The sequence below is a fragment of the Prunus mume genome, linkage group LG2 (genome assembly GCF_029339155.1).
Source record: "Prunus mume cultivar Tortuosa linkage group LG2, ASM2933915v1, whole genome shotgun sequence".
In the NCBI taxonomy this organism is placed as follows: domain Eukaryota; kingdom Viridiplantae; phylum Streptophyta; class Magnoliopsida; order Rosales; family Rosaceae; genus Prunus; species Prunus mume.
In genome coordinates, this window is record NC_142699.1 from 21,832,521 (window position 1) to 21,852,956 (window position 20,436).

The window sequence follows — 20,436 nt, forward strand, 5'->3', positions numbered from 1 at the left end:
CGGTATTTCCGGCCTCATCAAATTTAAGCCTTTATGACCATTTTATCCCTCACAAATTTTCTTACCCCCTAAATCAACTTTAAGCCTTTATGGAGCTAAACTTTTGATTTGAGTACATGCTGAGATTCATACGAGATTCAACAAATGCGTAGCGCTTTTAACAATAGAATTAGAGCCTAATTATATCACTAGTACATGCTGACTAGAGATTCAAATGCAACAACAGAATCTCCAAATAATGGTAAAAATTTCACAACACAAAAGCAATGCCTGCCAAAAGAAGTTCTCCTAACTAAGCAAAATACACAACTCGTGGTGGGTTGTTCAACAGTTCAAGGATTCTTCATCTTGATCCTCAACTTTCGAGCTACATGTGCAGCTTTCGGATGTACCGGCCGCTTACTGCTATTGCTTTGTTCTACTTCCACCCAATTAATCACCTTAAGTATGAGAGACTGAGGTACTTTCCTTGCATCCCCATCTGTTGTTGTGCCTTTGGTTTTCTTCATGCCTGTCTCCAGAGCCTTCTCTATAAACTCCATGAACCAGTTCCCAGCTTCTGTTTCAATCTGCTTGCCCAATTTGATTGTATTGGTTATGCTACTAAAACTGGTAGAAGCTGGTTTCTTGTTTTCATCATTCTCACCAATGGTTTCAAGACTCAGCTTTCCAAGTGGAGTGGATGGTGCTTTTCTTTCTGAAGTTGCCTTTTGATTTATAGAGCTTCTCAGGAGCTTCTCAAAAGTCGTCTTCTGTTCATTTCTTTCTGGAATGGCTGCAACTGACTTGTACAAGGCGCACCTTCTCTTCGATAAGGTTAATTTTGAGTTCATGGAGTTGTGAACGATTTCGTTTAAGACTGAAGAGTCTTCATCTTGATCTTCGTCTCTCTGCTGCTTAACATTTTGAGTCTGAGTCAACTCAGAAGCTGAAGTAGCTGCTTGAATTGAGACCATACCCGTCACTTCTTGGACAATTTGGTGATGGAATTCCAGAAATTTATCAAAGCAGGTTGCCGGGGCATCTGCTCTAGCTGTTCTGCACAGGTTGGAAAACATCCTACAAAAGCAACCATATTGGTCTTAGCAATTGAGCAGACAAATATTACATGTACTAAAACAACAGAAGTGAGGGAATTGGCCATACTTAAGAGATCTAACTAAGGTATCGGTAGCTTTAGCATCTCTTAGCGCATTAAGGGCAATCTTTTGAGCTGTCTCTCTCTGCTGCACAGCTTCCTGCAGAAAACATAATATCAGCTTAAGGAACAAAACAAATTGGTTTTGGTTAAAATCTGATAGGCACACTTGGAGGTGTAGGACTTACTTTGCCAAGCATGCTGAGCCGTCCTGGCAAATTCATGGGGAGGCTAGGGCTGTTTTCATTGCCCAAATTACCAGGCTGAGGTTGTGGCTGGGAAGCTGTGTCCTTTGAGTTGGAGGATTTTTGTTCATCTCCAGCCACATTGAGTGAAGTTGCCACTCTTGCATTTCGTAATCGCGGTGGTGGAGTTGAGCTTTTCTTTTTTTCCTGCAACAAGAATTTGAATTCTCAGAAAACAAAATCCAACAGTCTTCAACAAAGAAAAAGGCTGATTTTATTAGGGTAAATCAATTTCTGCAGCAGAGTAAAATCACTAAAATGTAACAAAGAGAAGCAATGTACCTACAGCTGAGTTGAAGGGACTAATTGGGATCCTTGGCTCTCTGTCACACACACTTCTGCTCCTTGGAAACTTAGACATAGAGGGCGTAGCACAACTTTTCCTCAGTGCAGGACTTTCACCTCCCTTTGAACCGGCCATCTTTGCCAAGAGTCCACCACCCAACGAACTCCGAATTCCGCCATTCGAGCCTCCATCTCTTCCCACTCGCCCCCTAATCATTGGAGACATGGACCCATTTCTACCACCACGCTCCTTAATTGGAGTACACTGATCAAAATCCAAAGGAACAGGCTTTAACACCATGGGAGATGAAACGCCGTCATCAACCCCATTTTTCCCTGTGCCCCAAGACCCTCTTCTAGAAGTCTTTGAATTGGACATTGTCTCACTTCTCTCTCCCTTCTTTCTGAGACCCATTAAAGGTTCCGGAGTACCCATCAGAGGGTGCCGGCCGGGAAGTGGTTTTGCGCCTTTAAGGACCGGTACCGGAGACCCGGGTTCCAATCTGTCGACGTAGATGAACTGACCCAGTTGCATTTTGTTGCTGAGAACAAAGTCATTGTGTTCAGAGGGAAGGCTGACATAGATTGAGTGAGAAGAATCGGAGACTTTTATGTAGAAGCCCTGCGTGGGCCAGAGGCTCTTCTCGTCAAGGTCTGCAGGGACAATGTCTGTGACCTGCAAAAGCGAGTTTCGGTGCTCGCTTGTGGGCTTGACCCCCGTGTTCATTCCATTCACAAGCTTCAATAGAATTCCCGGTGCCAAAGCCGCCATGTCTGGCCTTTTCGATGTTGAAGAATTAGGCAAAACGACGATTGAACTTTGAAATTGAATACCCAGGTGACGATTTTGGCAGAAAACCCCCCAATTCGACCAAGATCTCAATCAAGATTGTTGAAGATAGTTCTTAGTTCTGATGGAGGAGGGTTTTTCTCTGTTGTTGGGGTACTAAGAAGTGGATGATGTTTAAGTTGACCGTTGGCAACGGGAAGTAGGTACCAAAAGGTAACTTTTTCAAATTTTATAAATTTCGAACGTTGCGGCAACGGTCACATTCATGTTGGTGCGTCACGTAATGATCCTGAATTATTGGCGTATAAGAAACATTCAATAAATGTTTTTTCTTAAAATAAAAAATAATATTTGACAGCACCCACCAAGATGAAAAACATCACGATTTGCTCGTGTCATGTGATTCAAATTTCGCTTCAACTGATTCACAGAAAATCCTTATTCACTACACTTCAAAAATAAAATAAAAAATGTTGGAAGTATATTTGTTTGATTTTTGTTTGGGCTTGATTTGAATTATCGTCCAGAATCTATTCGGTAACGTTTTAAGGGGTTGTTTTCATTTTCAAAAAACAAAAATGAGGCAAAAACATGTTCGGTAGCCCAAAACCATAAAACACTGAGAATGTTTTCATAAAATGAAAACAAATTCATGTGTAATTGTAGAAAACAGAAAAAAGTTGTTTTCATTCTCATGGGAAACATTTTCACAAAAAGAACTCATATATTATTATTTCAGATTATACTACCATACACGTTTTCATTTTTTTTTTGTTTTTTGAAGATGTTTTCTAATTAATCTACCAAACGCATTTTAATTTCCTAAAAATGCAAATTCATTTTCTTGTTTTCATTCTCTAAAAATATTCTAAGAAAACATTCTCCGAAAACATTACCGGACGGGCCCTAAATGTTTGAGTGCTAAATGGCAAGGACTAATCATTGATGAAATTTAATATATTACATGACAAGAATTAAGGGGTTGAAAATGTGTTCAAAATAATCCTTGGTCCATCAAGAATCCTTTAATGTTCTTGGCGGTAGTCTTCTTTTAGCTGTGAAAATTGCATCCTATAAAGCTTACAATAATGTCATACAAAAAGTTGGAGGTTTTGTTCATCAAGATACAATAACGTACTGCAAATTTTATTGCCGATGAAACCAATAAGCATCAAACCCGATTTACCAATTGTCTCAAAACCACTATTGAGCTAACTCCAGAGTATATACCATGATAGTCGCGATGTCTTGTGCGTAAAATTTCTAACCAGGGATATGCAGAATTTCAGGTTATCATAACTAGAGTCTGAAAAACCTTGAGAAACAATGACACGATCATCTACTTTTTCAGGTTACAATAAAGTTAAAATGCAATCAGACACCCGCAAAAGAAACAAAATCCGCTATTCATGATCTCGCTTGTACCTAGAAACAGCAGCTCACTGGCCATGCTATAGAGGAGTTGCAAACCCTGCATACAGGTGCAATGTACAAGGTGAGACATTGAAGGGAACCTAGAGGATAAAGTCATGATTTGACAAGCCTCAGTGAGATAGTACTATCGACAATCTCTGTTCGCAATCACCCGTCAGTGACAAACCCAGTTATTAATGGGAAAATATGAGAGAATGAACCACTGGAAAAGTAAAAGTTGCAAGGAGTTTTCATGAAGGAAATTCCAACACCATGAATAAGCAGAAAAAAAAAAGAGTATATGGATTAAATCAATTGGCATGTCAGTCTACCTATACATAACATAACAACCTCCAGATATTTCTCTCTTCCTCCCCAAGTCACCTGATTATCTGTGAAGAATTCTAAAAACACTGCATTCTTGGATATTTCTTTTGGTGTAGCAATTTTTGAACACAAGGCATTCTGCTGAATCCAATGCACTAAAGAATTATTTTTCCCTCTGCATCAGAGAGATTTAGAGAGATCTAAGAATTTGAACACGCATGAAAGATGCTTTCTGGTGCAAGAAATGATGTTGATATTCAGGTCTCATCTAGGTAGTTAAATTAAGTGATAACATCTCTCACATTTATATCCAAAATGAATGAGATGCAACTGGTCTATAAAAAAAAGGAAAAACAAAAATCTTCTATTACTTAAGTTACCTACTCAGTAGATTGATACTAAGTAAAAGACGAGGTAATAGTTGGTAGTTTCACAGAAATGAACAGGCTAGGCATTGCCCCTCTCTCTCTCTCTCTCTCTCTCTCTCTCTCTCTCTCTCTCTCTCTTCTTCTGCAATAAACATAAAAGAAAAGAAAAAAAAAAGCCTTTCCATCCATAGCATTGTAACAAACATTTATCTTGGTAATAAACTAAAACCCCATTCACGTTGTTTCCACAGAAAATTTCATTAGCCAAAGATTATGGAAGAGGGGTATGCTATGGATTCTCAAATGATAACGTGCAACAATATTTAAAATCTTAAGACACAGACATAGCCACTGTATGAAAACTAAACTAAACTTTGAAGAGTACCTTCTGATAGGCATCCCCAGCTGTTATTGTGCAAAGACAGGAGCGAAGTGAACAAGGCAGAAGCAGTAGCACTGTGCAATGGGATCAATGACTGCACACCAGCCAACTCCACAGGAAATCTGAAAGTGCGAAACTAAAATTCTTTAAAGGTTCCTTACACATGATGTTTAATATGCAGAACAAGTTCATTGCATGTAAAAAAATCGATGCTTGGCCAAATCATAGTAAGTTTAGTAACAAATTCAGCAGTATTCCCAATACTGCTCAAGACTTTCGGAACTACTATCACAATCATACAAGATTAGTAAAATAAACAAGAAAAACTACACACACACACATATATGTGAACATAATAGAACTGAGCTAGAGGCATTGTCATAATGAAAGCTGTGGGCATCTGCAATTATCACAAGTAAATGAAATATTGAACACCAATATTCAAGCTGCAGAATTCAAGGACACAAAGAGACTGAACTCAATCAGCTTAATACAAGTATTATCATCAGTTGGAGCTAGTTCCATTTATCATTTTTCACACACCTAAAAAGCATGGAAAAAAAAAACCCGTGAGCACAAAAGACCCAACATTCAGATTTTCTTTTCTCGGAAGCCAAACAAGTCACAGCGCTCTTTTCCATTCTTCTAGAATCAGGCAATCAATTTCCAAAGTATGTCAAAATTAAAGGTATAAAAAAAGTAATCGAACCTTGATAACTTGAGCTTCTGAGCAGCGAGTCGAGGAGCAGAAGTGGGCTTGACGGCAGTAAGTTCGATAAGGTTAGAAGCTTTGGAGGCGAAAGGTGAAGATGGTGTACAGCACAAAAGGGTTTTTGCAGAACATGAAGAAAATTGTAGGGTTCGTCTCGCACAGTTAGCCGCCATGTCTATTTTCCTGTTTCCCAAAGCTCAAAGCTTTCTTTGTTCCTTCCGGGACTGGAAGTCAGGAACCCATTTTCCCAGACAATGAAACTTTGTGGGCTGAGTCTAAGAACATATATGGATCAAAAGCCTGTTTTAGCCCAACAAAGAACTAAGAAATGGGCTTGTAATGAACCTTCGTAGCTTAAATAATGGCCCGAAATTGGAACTTCCGAACTGCAATGAAACAAAGAATCTTCGTGGAGGAAAAAGTATATAAAAAAACAGAGAGAGAAAGTAGGGGTCATCATTAGGCCCGCGAGCTTATGGGTCAATTGGGACCCGCCCAGCCATAGAGGAAAAGCCTAATCAGGCCAGTTGTTGAGTGGGCCGGGTTTGGACTTGGATGTCTAAAGCCCGGCCCATAATTTATGAGAATTAATTAGCAACAGCTAATTAAACACTTTCCAAAAGAGGTACACAAAAACAAGACAACACCACCTGTCCAAAGTACAAAGACATGAAAACAAAATGAAAAAACTATTAAGCGAGAACAACAAAAAAAAAATCCAAATACCACTTGAAAACACCAAAATACAACCAAGAATCACTTGAAACACATGGTTCATTTGCAGTATCATACATAATTAATCACCAAATAACCATACCCTAACCATAGTCACCAAATCACTTGAAACATATGGTTCAGCTTGAAAAAGCTATTTATTAAAAAAAAAATTCCCACACAGATTCAATAGAATATATATACATTCATATATACTGCATATATATTCCTATTTATATATATATATATATATATAGAGAGAGAGAGAGAGAGAGAGAGAGAGAGATTACTCCTGCAAAAGCCAAGCTCCTCGGCAAGATCAGCAGGCAAAATTGTATCTACCAATTACAACCAAGATCAGAAAAATGCAAGCAAAGATACTGACACATGGTGTATCCTTTGTTTATACCAAATTGAACAGCTTATAAGGACTAGACACGTGGGCAAAAATGAGCTCGACTATGGTAGCCTTCAGCACCTTGCCTACTGATCCTGCGATTAGGGCAACACCCTTCTCCACGACACGTGGCATGCCCACAATCGACGTCCACAATCCCACATCGAAATTCTAAACAATATGCACACCTTCCAAGGCCTATAAAAGAGGACCACAATCCCTAAATGGAGGTAATCAGAACTTACGGCATATAGCATATTGATCTGTAAGTCTAAGTTTACTAAATCCGTACTTACTGAAGCATTGAAGAGCCTTCGCGGGTACCACACCGGTGCCTAAAGGCCTTACTGAGCGTTTGTTATCTTGCAGATCATACTCTCTTCAAAGGCCCAGAGCATACCGAAGGCATCACATAACTAAGTTGGCCTCAAGAACTGCCGAACCATTTTTGAGCGTCAACATCCTGAATTATATAACTGACCATTTACTTATAAACAAAACCGAAACCAGCATTCACTTTACGTTTACGAAGAAAGCTGGCCAAGAAGCTATCACAGATAGCTCATGCGGATTGGACTGCATTCAATTAAGGCAGTTTTGCAAATGATGAAAAATTCAAGCAATCAACTGCTATGCAATGCATTTGATTGTGCTTATGAATTGTTCATATCCATGGAACTACTTTAAACTCATTCAACCATGAACCATTACCAATGACCATATGAGATGGGCAATTTTGTTTGCACTCTAACTTTCTACATGGTCCAGAAGAATAATATATAGTGCACTCTAACTTTCAATAACCAATGCAATCTTGAAAAGGATATCTTGTCAGGTCCTGCAATGCTTTTGTTGCAGTAATTAAAAATTAAAAATTAAAAAGTTATTTATTAATTTTTTTAAAAAAGTTACTTATTAAAAAAAGTTCTTTGGGCCCAAACAAAAAAAAAATTCTCTTTCACATATATGAGTATCCTATTGCCCCATTATAAATATTGGTTGCACACAGATGCAAGCAGAGTTTTTTGAATGGTTTTAGGCAAAACTAAATATTACCCATTATAAATTTAATGAAACCAAAAGCAAATACATAGTAATGATATCACAACAACAGAAATGAGGATTTTCAAATGCCAAAATATATGAGAATCAATTAGCAACAGCTGTCCAAAATACAAATACAGGAAAACAAAACGAAAAAACTACTAGACGAGAAAAATAAAAAATCAAAATAAAAAAATCACTTGAAAACACCAAAATACAACCAACAATCACTTGAAACACCCTATCCATAATTAATCACCAAATAACCCTACAGGATCCCTAATCACCAAATCACTTGAAACACATGGTTCGACTGTAAAAATGAAAATTAAAGCATGGGAAAACCATCAGAAAGCAAAAAACAGAAGTCGAGATAAGGATCTTGCTCTGCACGCGCTTCCGCGCCCATGAGAGGAGAAAAACTTCCTTGTTTCCACCATCAGCATCCACATCAGTATCCCAAACCAATCCAATTCTGATAGCTGGCAACAAACTTAAAAATATTTTATGCCTATTTTCTTCCTCATCTCATCGACATCCCTCTCTCTCTCTCCTCCTATTTTCCTCTTTGAGTCCGTAAAAATTTGTAACTTTGTTCTTCTAATTCTTCTCCTACTTCAGTCACTCCATCACCCACACACATCATGTATTAATTTCCCCATTTTATCTGTAATATATTTAAACTGAGATGAAAAAGGATAATAGTTAGTGATAATGAAATGGCTGGTTCTTAGGGATTTGCCCCCCAGTTCATTAAAAAAAAGGCTGAATAAGGAGACGATAAGCTTTCTCCCAAACCGTACCTTCAATGTTTCCTGACAAAATTGAAACAACACAGTCTCTCTCAGCTCCACCATGTCTAATTTTTCAAAACTCCCTAATAGATAATAAATTTGAAGAAAAAAAAAAGGGAAAGATATTCCTCAGATTGGAGGAGAGACAAGGATGCTGGATAAATTTTTTCTCCTCCAAACCATACCGAGTTCTTCCACATATTTGAAGCCAAACCAATCTTTCTCAAGTCCATTTGGAGAGAGAACTGGGAAAGACGAATCAGGGATGTGTGGTTGATGATGATGGAGAGGAGGAGTGATTGGAGAGAGAACTGGGAATGGAGGAGAGAGAGAGAGCGATGCTGACGAGAGGTGGAAGAAAATACGTATAAAATATTTTTAAGTCCGTGGCCAGCTGTCAGAATTGAATTGGTTTGGGATATTGATGTAGATGCTAATGGTGGAATCACTGTGACAGGGAAGTTTTTCTCCCACGAGAGCCTTGTTTTAAGAAAATTTATTTTAAAATTAAAAAAGATAATGGGTGGTTGTATTCCATAAAAATAAGATAAATTATCTTCTTTTTCTTTTTCTTTTTCTTTTTTTAATATGAAAATTGTGAATTTACCATATTATCCTCATTTAATTAATAATTTCAATTCTTAATGTTTGCTACCAAGGGCATTTTCTGGTATTTTGAATGTTTCACCATTCTCTACCTTTTGCTTTATATTTACTAGCCCCTTGACACATGCTCACACATGTGCCAACTGGTTTTTTTTTTTTTTTTAAGAATTAAGAAAAGATAACATAGATAGTTATGTTCCATAAAAATATGACCTATTATTTGATTTTGTTTTTAATTTTAATTTTTTTAATATGAAAAAAATATGAATTTACCATATTATCCTCATTTAATTAATAATTTCAATTCATAATGTTTGAATTAACCAATGGCATTTTCTAGTATTTTTAATGTTTCATCATTCTTTGCATTTTGCTTTATATATATATATATATATAGATAAATTTTGAAAATACTATTATTTGGATAAGTCATGTTAATTTCTTTTATTTTATGAATACTAACAATATTGTGGGAAGGGGGAATTGAACATAACACATTAAGTGTATACTGAAATACTCATAACCATTTAAGCAACAAATCCCTTACAATTTTAAAATTTTCTAATGGTTTATATTAACATGTGTTTTTCACATACACTACCAAAGTGCCGTGGAGGTTCGAACATGATATGCAAGTCAAGATCATTGTCCACTAGGGCACTTTTGATCCTAAACTATCCGCGAGACATGCTAATTGCTTATTCTTTAATGGTTTATTGTTAATGCTTTGTGCTAATTGGAATTTATTTAATAATTTAGGGTTAAACATTTCAAAGAATAGATTATCACGTGAGACATGATAATGAGCTAATACAATTTTTTTTAAATGCATGAGTTAACCACAACCATTGTAACCTATCTCTCTTATTTATTTATTTATATAAATACAAGTGATAGTCTAAATTATAAGGGGAATGGGGTTTCTCACACACACACCAAAGTGTCATGAGGGTTTGAACATGAGACCATTAATATGCAAATCAAAACCCCTTTCCACTTGGTTAGATTCGTTGGCATCACTTATCTTTAATCCAAATTATATTGTGTATCTCTTTCTCTCTCTTTTTTTTTATATAATTTTATCTCCTAGAAGATTCTTCGTTTCATTGCAGTTTTGAAGTTCCAATTTTGGGCCATTATTTAAGCTACGAAGGGTCATTATTACAAGCCCATTTCTCTGTTCTTTGTTAGACTCAGCCCACAAAGTTTCATTGTCTGGGAAATCGGTTCCTGATTTCCAGTCCAGGAAGGAACAAAGAAAGCTTTGAGCTTCGGGAATCAGGAAAATAGACATGGCGGCTAACTGTGCGAGACGAACCCTACAATTTTTTTCATCTTCGGGAATCAGTCTCTTTGTGTCCTTGAATTCCGCAGCTTGAATATTGGTGTTCAATATTTCATTTACTTGTGATAATTGCAAATGTTCACAGCTCAATTCATTATGACAACATGGTGATTACTTAATGCTTAATTAAAAAAATAATTGATTAAAAATGAAATTAAATGGAGGTTAGCCAGAGGCTCGAACCTAAATCTACCCAAAATCACTAAAAAGCATCAATGCATCATCATCAGTCAGCCACAGCCCAAGTCATATCATTTTGGAAAATCCAGTGGCAGACCTCAATCCGACCGGGACCTGAACCCAAAGCAACAAAAGCCCCATGTGTTGGACTCCAAGCTGACGTGTCTAAATGACAGATGGCAACTCCATGATTAATCTTTGCCTTGGAAATCGGGTCCAAGAGATCTGCTTCGTAAACCCGAACTTTAGGAACAGAGTGGCAGTAATACACTAGGTAAGGAAACAAGCTCTGATGGCAAGACACAGACTTCGTGACATTTCCGCCGTTGATTCCTTTGACCGATCCAATCAAAACGTCGTCGCTTGATCCGTTGACGTTGTCCGTGGTGCGAACGACGACGTTTGTGCCTAGGACTGAGGTTGCAAAGTCGATCATATCCTCAGCCGACGCAACACAGCGTTTTGTCTCGCCAGCGCTCGGAGCTCTCTCGCATTCTTCCAAGGCGTCCACCATGATCTTCTCCATGGTGGAGTTATCAGGCGCCTGGAAAATTCGCTTGAGCTCGTAAATTTTGGAAGTGGCAAAAGGTAATTTTGAAGAAATGAACCGGGGCAAAAACGACCTTTTGGGCATCTTATCCTGGATATTAGGCATGGGCATCACTATCCCCTTCTTGAGCATGGACTCCCGGAAGAATTTGCCCGGCTCAACCCTCCTTTTTACCAAACTGCCACTGAGTTTTGTGTAGCCTTTGAACGTTATGCTCTCATTCTTTGAGTAGTCTGAGAAAGAATTGTTCACACCATAGATCTTGAACCCGACAGATTCTCCATGGGCACCCTTACCGTACCCGGTAAACTTATCCGACCCGACTTCGAACGACTTGCCGTAATTGATGAAATTGACCTTCTCGCCTTCGGAGTTCTTGGCGTACGACTGAAACGAGTCGTCACCCACGTTGGCACTGTCTCTGTAGCTGGTGAAAGTCTCCACTGCCGCATTGCCGCTGTCGCCGTAGCTCTTGAACTTGTTCTGCGGATTGTTCTGGTCGTTTCCGTAATTATTGAACTTGTCATCGGCACCATTCACCGCCTCGCTGTAACCCGTGAACCCGGACCCGACGGAATTCGCGTCGGTGCCGTAGCCTGTGAACTCGTTCGGGGCCCCGTTTCCGTGTTTGGAGTAGCTTGTAAATGATTGGTCGCCGGCGTTGGCGTTCTCACTGTAGGCAGTGAAGGCGTGGGCCCGCCCAGTGGAATCATCCGAGTACGAGTTGAATCGGAGGTTGGGAACGTTCACTGAGTCGGCGTAGTTTTTGAACTCCCCGGTTCCTGCTATGGCTCCGGTGGCGTAGTTGTTGAAGCTCTGGTCCACCAGGTTGGCTTCCGGGCCGTAGCTGTTGAAATCGTCCGTGTGGTTGACTGAGTCGCGGCTGTAACGCCTGAATGAGTCGACTTGCGAAGTGTCGCCGACTGAGTAGTTCTTGAACGAGTCGACTCCTGCCCATCGAGCCGTCCCGTAGTTTGTGAAGTTCTTAGTCGAGTAGGCGGTGAAGTTCGTGTCGCCGTCATGATTTTCGAGGCTCTGGCCCACATCGGGGAAGCAGAGGAGGTTGGCGGAGGAACAGAACTCCTGCAGCCGAGTCGAGAGAGCGTTTTGAGCTGCGAGTTGTGCAAAAGCCGCCGAGTCGACTGCGCTCAATGGCGAGGCCTTTGAGAGCAGAAACGACGGTTTCTCTGCGTCGTTTTGGACCGCTTTGTTCCAGTACCGAATCAGATGGGCCTTGGGCGTAAATGGGCTTTCCCCTGAGCTGGCCGTCGCAAAAGTAACCTGGATTTGGACATAACATTGTTTGTAAGAGGATGAATAAAATACGAATCAAAGAATGAATTCAATGACAACTAAGATTAACAATTTTTTCTTTTTTTATTTAAAAAAAAATTCAAAATCTTTAAACAATTTAATCTACGGAGAGAAAATTCGAACTTTGGTGCAAAGGACATGCCCGCCATGCGAATAACAACTCAATCTTCTCTAAGAAACAACACCGACAAAAAAGAAAAAGTATTATCTGAGTTGAGAATATGAGATGGCTTACATTTAGAGATGATAACAAGATGAAGAACAGAGAGACTAGAGGAGTCACTAGGGTTTGTTGTTTGTGCTGCTCCATAATTTTCCCTCTTGTTTTTTGATATATTTCTTGAGCTGTGGGCAACCTAAGCGAGAGAGCTAGGGTTGAAAAGGTTGGTGGATTCTTTGGAGGGTTTTAAGAGTGTATTTATATGGCTTCGACGATAAATTTTGCAGGAAGAAACTAGATTCTATACTTAATATATATTTTGATATTATGCTTGTGATCAAAGCTAAGCACTAATAACAGGAAATCAAGCATGAATGCACTTTTGTATTTTATTGGAAGTTTTCGTACATGGTTTAAGATCTCCCCGAATAATTTAGGCTGATCCAAAAGCGTACAATTTATTTCTCACATGGTAGAGACGAAGAATATAACTTTGCATTTGAGATTATAATCTCAGACATTTAATGGTTAATCCTGCAGCTAGATATACAAATAAAGATATTGATAATGCACAAAAATCCAAATCCTACACTTGGGGTGATTCACAAAATAATGCTGGCACATGAACAAATTCGACTTACCCTTTTATCAAATTTGAACAAATTCGACTTACTCTTTTATCAAATTTGAAAAAACAGTCCAAAAGTCAATAAGGTCTAATCCAATGAAAAAAGGGCATTGATTTGCATACCTGTAATCTCAAGTTTGAATTTTCATAATACCGTAGTAGTGCCAGTGTGTGTCGAAAGCCTCATTCCCCTTTAACTATCGCTTGTATTAAAAGAAAAGACAGTCCAAAGATTTTCCTATTTTGTACTCTTCGCTTCAATAAAATTTCCCAAAAAAGACTCCTCTCTCGAGATTCCTTGCAGGCTCAAAATAGTTGTTTGTTCAAACTTCAAAGCGTAAAACAGATACAATTAAGAGCTGGAGAGCACGGGCCGTATATCAAAGGTGGGCTTGCAAAACGACGAACTATGGGCTTGTCGGGACTCGTTAGTTTAAGTAATGATCCAAGAGAGAATAACGGGAATTCGGATTTTCATAATGTTTTATTTAAATGAGTCCAAATGGAAATATTGGATTTTGATTAAAAGTTCGTAATCTTATTTAAAGATAACAATCTTTTTTTATTTTTTTCTTTTTTCAATTTGTTGCTTTCCCTTTATGCAAGTTGTCTTCATGCATGGCAACCACAAATACCCAAACAGACAATAACAATCTAAGATAAACGTATAGATTCCTGACCAAACTGTTCCAAAAGTTTCAAAGTACAAAGAGTAAAGCATTAAAGAAGTGAAGAGCATGCCATGGCCAAAATCATTGAACGAAGCAGTAGATCAACCTAGGGGCATCAAACGGGATCTAAACTATTTGAAATCGGGGTAGGAATGGTACTCATTCTCCTTTCGAATTTGAACTTGATGGCATGCATATATCTATACTAGGTAGTGCTTAATGGGCTGATGACATGTTTGTAAAGAAGGGGGAGCCTTCTAATATCATTTAGATGATAACTTTTTCATGGTATGAGAGGCTCCCGATATCATTCAATATGTTTTGATAACATATACTTTGTAATTCTTTATTATCATTAACTCATAAAGACATGAGAAGAAGGAGCCTCCTAACATCATTTAGATGATAACTTTTTCATGGTATGAGAGGCTCCGGATATCATTCAAGATGTTTTGATAACATATACTTTGTAATTCTTTATTATCTTTAATTCATAAAGACATGTTTGTCAAGAAGGGGGAGCCTCCCAATATTGTTTAGATGATAACTTTTTCGTGGTATGAGAGCCTCCCGATATCATTCAAGATGTTTTGATAGTATATACTTTGTAATTCTTTCTTATCTTTAATCCATTAAAAAAAGGGGGGAGAAGAAGATGCATGTAATCATTAATGGGGAACACAGAGATGCACATCATGGAATATTAGACATAATACCCAACAGAGTATTGGAAGAATTTCTTTTTAAAATATTCTATGCTCATCTACTCATCTCCAATTCTTCTTGGATAAGATGTGCACAATTTGCACTTTACTTAATCATAAATGGTGTTTTATAATCTTATTTAGTAGACCAAATTAAACATGCATTGGCAACCCTTTTGATCACCAATCAAACTAACATTCTTAAGACTAGGAAACATAAATTGTGCTGGATATCACCACTTTAGCCTGTCTTTGACTTTGAGCAGGTGATTCACTAGCTAAAACAGAAGCTGTAGCCATACATACAAGAACTCATGTATGGACCAAGATTTAACAAGGGAATTGATGAAGAAATTTTGATTTATTTTAAATTTTTATTAACTATTTATATTTGTTACATCACTCACCCACCACAGAGAGACGAGTTATGGAAGTCTGTCTATAACATGCAGTCAGTTGCATTCAATCCTCGCTGGGTCTGGGAATCTGCTGAGATTGACCTAACAAAACAACTCAGAATGAAAAGCCATTAAAGCAGTTTTGCCCAGCCCTGTTGCAGCAACCAACATGATCTTTAGCCATCACCATCTTTACACTACTTGTGCTCTCTCTCTCACCCTGCCCCAGCGCCCGTGCACCAGCTGTTCTGCTTTTCTTATCCAATGCAATTTTGTCTTTTCATCCTCAGTTGGATACATCTCATATGCAATATGTAATGAGAAAGAAGAAGAAGAAGAAGAAGAAGAAGAATCTTGAATTATGATATTTTGTCTCACTCACTCTTGAATTTCATTAATTTCCCTCTGTTTTTTGTGTTTTTCAACAGACCCAACCAAGAAAACAGAGTCATAACTGATAATACCTGTTGGAAGATTCAGCAAGTCAAATAAAAAAGAGAGGACAAAAGGGGAAAAAAATAGTGAAATGGGATTTTTCAGCTTTGTGAAATTTATGACATTGCAGAGGAGGGTGGTTGGTCTGATTGATCAATGTCCAAAATTGGGGCATATGTTTTATGATATGTTGGGAAAGCAAATGTAGAGCTTCCCCAAGCATAGGGGCTTTCTAAACTGCTGCTCTGTTTCGTAGCTACCAAATTTATGGCAACTAGGGATGGTCTTGGTTTGTCTGGTCTGTGGTCCTCCTATATATCCAACTCGGTAGATGAGAAAATTCCAACCTCTTCCTTTAAAGCTCCCATCTAATCTAACTAACTTAATCGAACTCGGGAGCAAGAGAGCAATTTTTTCGTATGGCACCGAAATGTAGAAAAACAAAGATGTTTAAAGCGCCTCAAAATGTCCCAGTGAAATATAGGTTATATTACTTTTCTATCAGATCAATTTTGCCGAAGGAGATGAAATATTATTGGTATTTCGGACATTGGTACATGTCTGGTTGAAACTTGAAAGAAAAGGACTCTTATAATTTACATTTCATAAAAACAATTGTCTCCCCTCCAGTGTGACAAATCTGCATCTATCTATCCTGGAGGAGTTGAAGAAAGAGGTCCTTTTGAATGGTCCATTAATTATTGACCAGCTTCACTTATGAATTATTGTTAACATTATTTGTAGTAAGTGTAGCATTATAAGTTGACCTCAACGAGAAGATCAGTACAGAGTAGGAGGAGCCATCTATGTCATACGCTTGAAAAGCAAGGTTAATTCTTGAATGTTGACTTGAAAAATGAACAATTTTAATTATGAGATGATATTTGTGGAATGAATCCATACGAGTATTCGCTTAATATTATATTAACTCACTTACTGAATAGTGTTTGAATTTAAACCTTGATCATGGTATCAGCCATATACTTTCGCTTTCCATGATAGTTGTTGAGCATCAACGTCAACATTAAGCCAATATTCAAACCTAATTTCAAGTGGAACAATGACTCAATACACAAAAGGGTTCATCCTATAACTAATATATTACTAATAATTAGCCTTGTATCCTTTAGTTTAGAAATTAGATATCATTCCAAATTGAAAAAGAAAAAAAAAACTTGCTTTCATTTCATTTCCCTATCACTTTATTATGGTAGGCAATATAATATCTTCATTATTCTTTCATTGATTTTATACAAAACACTCTGACAAGGCATGAAACAAAATATGTACCGAACCTCTTCCAAAAGTTCACAAAGAAACATTAAAGAATAGCTAAACGTACAATCACGCACGCCCACAAGTTGGGTTTGTTTGCAGCCTTCCCTAGTTGGCACAAAGGTCTAAAATATCGAGAGTTTCGAAAATATTGATGGTCCAAAAATACGGATATATCGATGAAAATATCGAGAAAATATCGATATCGATAAAAATTGAATAAAAATCATGAAAATTGTGAGAAAAACTCGGAAATTTTTATTGTAACTTTAGAGGATGTTTATTTAGTCAATTATCTATTATTTTATCACAAAAAATTGGAATAAAATGCATGGCATGGGGGGTTTGAGTGATTTAAGTTGATTATGTAGCGACCTGACAAACATTGTGTCTTTAGAAAATATGTAGCAATTAGTGAAAAAAAATTAAACATACCATAATTTTTTAGTTATAATAATTTACTACAATATATTACATATGATAATATATATGAGCTTGGAAAATATATATATATATATATATGAGTAACTTAGTACCACATAGAAAGAATTCGTTAAAACTTAGTATCACATATAATGAACAATATTAAAACTCAATAGTGAATAATAATACAACTCCATAATATATAACCAAAAACAAAAAAATACAACTCCATAATAAAATAATAAATAACATTAAACATATGCCTAAATTTATCATTAGAGACTTTTTTTTAATGAAAATTTATCCTAGATAATATTAGCTTGCAAAATTTTTTAAGACCATATAAATATTACACGTCATAGCTTTATTAACAAACTCGTCCGCAGCATGATGGATAAGGCTCAGTAGGTGGATTAGAGAGAGAGGGGTTTAGTAGGTGGATAAGGCTCAGTAGGTGGATTTAAGGTTGTTGTTAAGATAAATTTGTTCCTCACATAACCTCATTTTTCAGATCCTTATGCGAGCAGGACTCATCTTATTTGCGGCTTATAATTTAGATTAAAAACTAAAAGAGAGATAGAAAAAAACAAAACATCAACAGCCCAACGTAAAAAGGCCCAAGAAACTCAATCCACTCCTTGCCACGTGCGAAGGCTTTGTCTTTTATCAAACACACACTCGAAGATGCTCTCACATCCCAAAGCCCTAATCTCTATAAACCTAAAATCCGAAATCTCCTCTCTTTCGCTTACGTACATACAGAGACAAAGCCATGGCTCTAGTGAGACCTAGATCAGGGTCAGACCAGCCGGCGAAGCTTCGATGGGGAGAGGTCGAAGAGGATGACAGCGAGGATCTGGACTTCCTCCTGCCGCCGAAGTAGGTGATTGGGCCTGACGAGAACGGGATCAAGAAGGTGATATAGTACAATTTTCATTTATTTTTCAGTTTCATTTCGCGATATTATTAATAATATCGTGATATAATGCCCAAATAAAGCATGAAAGAGTAGGAAATTATCGCCTCCAACATTATCGCAATAATATCGATGAAAATATCGATATATTGACGATATTTAAATGGATATGTGCTATAATATCGTCCATTAAAAAAAAAAATGATATTATCGGTGACTGTGGTTGGCACCATCATGTTTGCATTCTTTGTTAGCCTGGATTTCAAGTCATATATATGTTTTTTTTTTAAAAAAAAAATTTCAAACATAAATTATTTATCATAATTATATTATGTAAGCGGCTTATAACTCAAGTGATTGAGAGCATCTATATTTACACTATAAATCATATATTCAAATCCTCATATTCTCAATATCGTTCGTATAATATATATATATATATATCATTAATCATAATTATCAAGGCCGAAAAATAAAAAGGATATGTGATACAAAACAAAACCTTGTGTTGGGTGGTATCGAAAAGCCAAAAACTTTGCCATATATCCTGTAAATTGTTGGCGTTTAAATTGTGAAAGTCCAGGAATATGGATTCTTTTCTTTCCCATAAACAAAATAAGAACACCAACGACAGCTGGCCCTCATGAGTCATGGGTCATGTGGCATTTTCTAATTCCCACCACATTACACAACACCCGCAGAAACCGTGTGGGCCCTTGGACCACCTCATCTTTTAGCCACATTGCCAAATTGCCCATCGCCTTATGTTTGTATATACCTTCTTTTTTTTGGACAAAGCATGTTTGTATATACCTACGTAGAGTTAGAGATGATAATTCTACGAATTATATTGGAGGAGAAGGAATTCGAACACATATGCCACGGTCATTAACACTTTATTTTCGAAAATTTCTCAACGTTTTTGTGTTGTTTATGATACTTTTGCTTTTTTGGTTTTTTCATGTGGAATTTAGTCCTACTTCTAATTAAAATGGACAACTCACTAAAAAATTCTAAATTATTTAACATTAATTAACATAAACAACAACAACAATATATATGGCTTAAACACATTGTTGGGGAAGAACCACAAACATGTACTAAGGATCATATATCATAATTAATAATATTTCAAATGTAGAAAGAAAAAAAAGCAAAAAAAAGAAGAAGGGCTTATTACATACTTAATATGATTAATTAAAAATGAACTAACTCGAGCTCGAGCCATGGGCTAACCTTTCTTGGCCATAGATTCGAATCCATGTTACCCCGACCACTAACCTTCTTTGATCAGTGAGCAATAGTCCAAGTCATCTCATTTAGGAAGATCCAATGGCACACCTCGATCCGACCGAGCCCGAATCGAGAGTCATAAAAAATCTATGGGTCGGAGTCCAAGCAGACGTGTCCACGTGACAGATGGCAACACCATGGTTGATCTTGGCCTTCGAAAGCGGGTCCAAGAGATTCGCCTTGTGAAAACTGACTCTAAGAATAGTGCGGCAGTGGTAATAGGTAGAGATACTAGCTCTAGTGGCTGTGGTGGAGTAGGTAGGGGGACAAGTCGTATTTCTAATTAAAATGGACAATTCACCAACAAATCCTAAATTATTTAATATGAATTAACATAAACAATAATAATAATATATAAATAGCTTAAACACATTGCTCCATTAGTTTTGGCATCCAATTATTGGGGAAGCAACATAAACATTTACTAAGGATCATATATCATAATATATATAATATTCCAAATGTAAAAACCAAAAAGGATTATTAGATACTTAATTTGATTAATTAAAAATGAACTAACTCGAGCTCAAATCATGGGCTACCCTTTGTTGGCCAGAGGTTCGAACGACTAACCCTCTCTCATCAGTCAGTAATAGTCTAGATTATATCATTCTGGAAGATCTAGTGGCACACCTTGATCTGACTAGGGCCCAAATTGAGAACCATAAAAGATCCATGGGTCGGGCTCCAAGCAGACGTGTCCAAGTGATAAATGGCAACACCGTCGTAGTTAGCGGCAGAGCCAGAAATTTATGTCAGATGGTGCATGTTAGACCATATGAAGAAAAAAAATTTCAATTTCAGAAAAAAAAAAAACACTATATGAAAGAAATAGACTTGGTATACAATCAGAACACTAAGAGATAAATTATATGTTTCATTGTATTAATTTGCACACAAATGTTCTTTAAAATTTATATTTTAGAAGT

At 37.2% G+C, this 20,436-nt stretch overlaps 3 protein-coding genes and 1 long non-coding RNA gene across 4 annotated transcripts; all 4 read right to left on the bottom strand.

Annotated features, from left to right (window-relative positions):
- Window positions 1–56: 56 nt before the first annotated feature.
- Window positions 57–2,659, bottom strand: LOC103321756 (dicer-like protein (DUF936)). The gene is made up of 4 exons (XM_008223586.3): window positions 1,670–2,659; window positions 1,327–1,530; window positions 1,147–1,238; window positions 57–1,059 (listed from the first exon to the last, which is right to left on the bottom strand). Exons 1-4 carry the CDS (start codon window positions 2,438–2,440, stop codon window positions 333–335), a joined length of 1,794 nt encoding a protein of 597 aa, XP_008221808.2. The 5' UTR covers window positions 2,441–2,659; the 3' UTR covers window positions 57–332.
- A 1,073-nt stretch (window positions 2,660–3,732) lies between these two features.
- LOC103321758 (uncharacterized) lies at window positions 3,733–5,924 on the bottom strand. Its single transcript, XM_008223587.2, has 3 exons — window positions 5,658–5,924; window positions 4,952–5,070; window positions 3,733–3,929 (listed from the first exon to the last, which is right to left on the bottom strand). The coding sequence occupies exons 1-3, from the start codon at window positions 5,831–5,833 to the stop codon at window positions 3,910–3,912; spliced, it is 315 nt and encodes a 104-aa protein (XP_008221809.2). The 5' UTR covers window positions 5,834–5,924; the 3' UTR covers window positions 3,733–3,909.
- Window positions 5,925–7,888: 1,964 nt separating this feature from the next.
- On the bottom strand, window positions 7,889–8,942 carry LOC148919832 (uncharacterized). Its single transcript, XR_016124329.1, has 2 exons — window positions 8,619–8,942; window positions 7,889–8,498 (listed from the first exon to the last, which is right to left on the bottom strand). It is a non-coding gene; the product is annotated as an uncharacterized LOC148919832 (long non-coding RNA).
- Window positions 8,943–10,590: 1,648 nt separating this feature from the next.
- Window positions 10,591–12,937, bottom strand: LOC103321808 (polygalacturonase 1 beta-like protein 2). The gene is made up of 2 exons (XM_008223646.3): window positions 12,840–12,937; window positions 10,591–12,571 (listed from the first exon to the last, which is right to left on the bottom strand). Exons 1-2 carry the CDS (start codon window positions 12,912–12,914, stop codon window positions 10,787–10,789), a joined length of 1,860 nt encoding a protein of 619 aa, XP_008221868.2. The 5' UTR covers window positions 12,915–12,937; the 3' UTR covers window positions 10,591–10,786.
- Between the last annotated feature and the right edge of the window lie 7,499 nt (window positions 12,938–20,436).

Excerpts from the sequence above, each read along its gene's own strand:
- LOC103321756 (XM_008223586.3), bottom strand. The coding sequence starts at position 2,440 with ATGGCGGCTTTGGCACCGGGAATTCTATTGAAGCTTGTGAATGGAATG. Across the intron at positions 1,531-1,669 it reads TTAGTCCCTTCAACTCAGCT|GAAAAAAAGAAAAGCTCAAC; the intron begins GTAGGTACATTG and ends TTCTTGTTGCAG. Across the intron at positions 1,060-1,146 it reads ACCTTAGTTAGATCTCTTAA|GATGTTTTCCAACCTGTGCA; the intron begins GTATGGCCAATT and ends TTGCTTTTGTAG.
- LOC103321758 (XM_008223587.2), bottom strand. The coding sequence starts at position 5,833 with ATGGCGGCTAACTGTGCGAGACGAACCCTACAATTTTCTTCATGTTCT. Across the intron at positions 5,071-5,657 it reads CAGAAGCTCAAGTTATCAAG|ATTTCCTGTGGAGTTGGCTG; the intron begins GTTCGATTACTT and ends TCGCACTTTCAG. Across the intron at positions 3,930-4,951 it reads CTGGGGATGCCTATCAGAAG|GGTTTGCAACTCCTCTATAG; the intron begins GTACTCTTCAAA and ends ACCTGTATGCAG.
- LOC103321808 (XM_008223646.3), bottom strand. The coding sequence starts at position 12,914 with ATGGAGCAGCACAAACAACAAACCCTAGTGACTCCTCTAGTCTCTCTG. Across the intron at positions 12,572-12,839 it reads TCTTGTTATCATCTCTAAAT|GTTACTTTTGCGACGGCCAG; the intron begins GTAAGCCATCTC and ends GTCCAAATCCAG.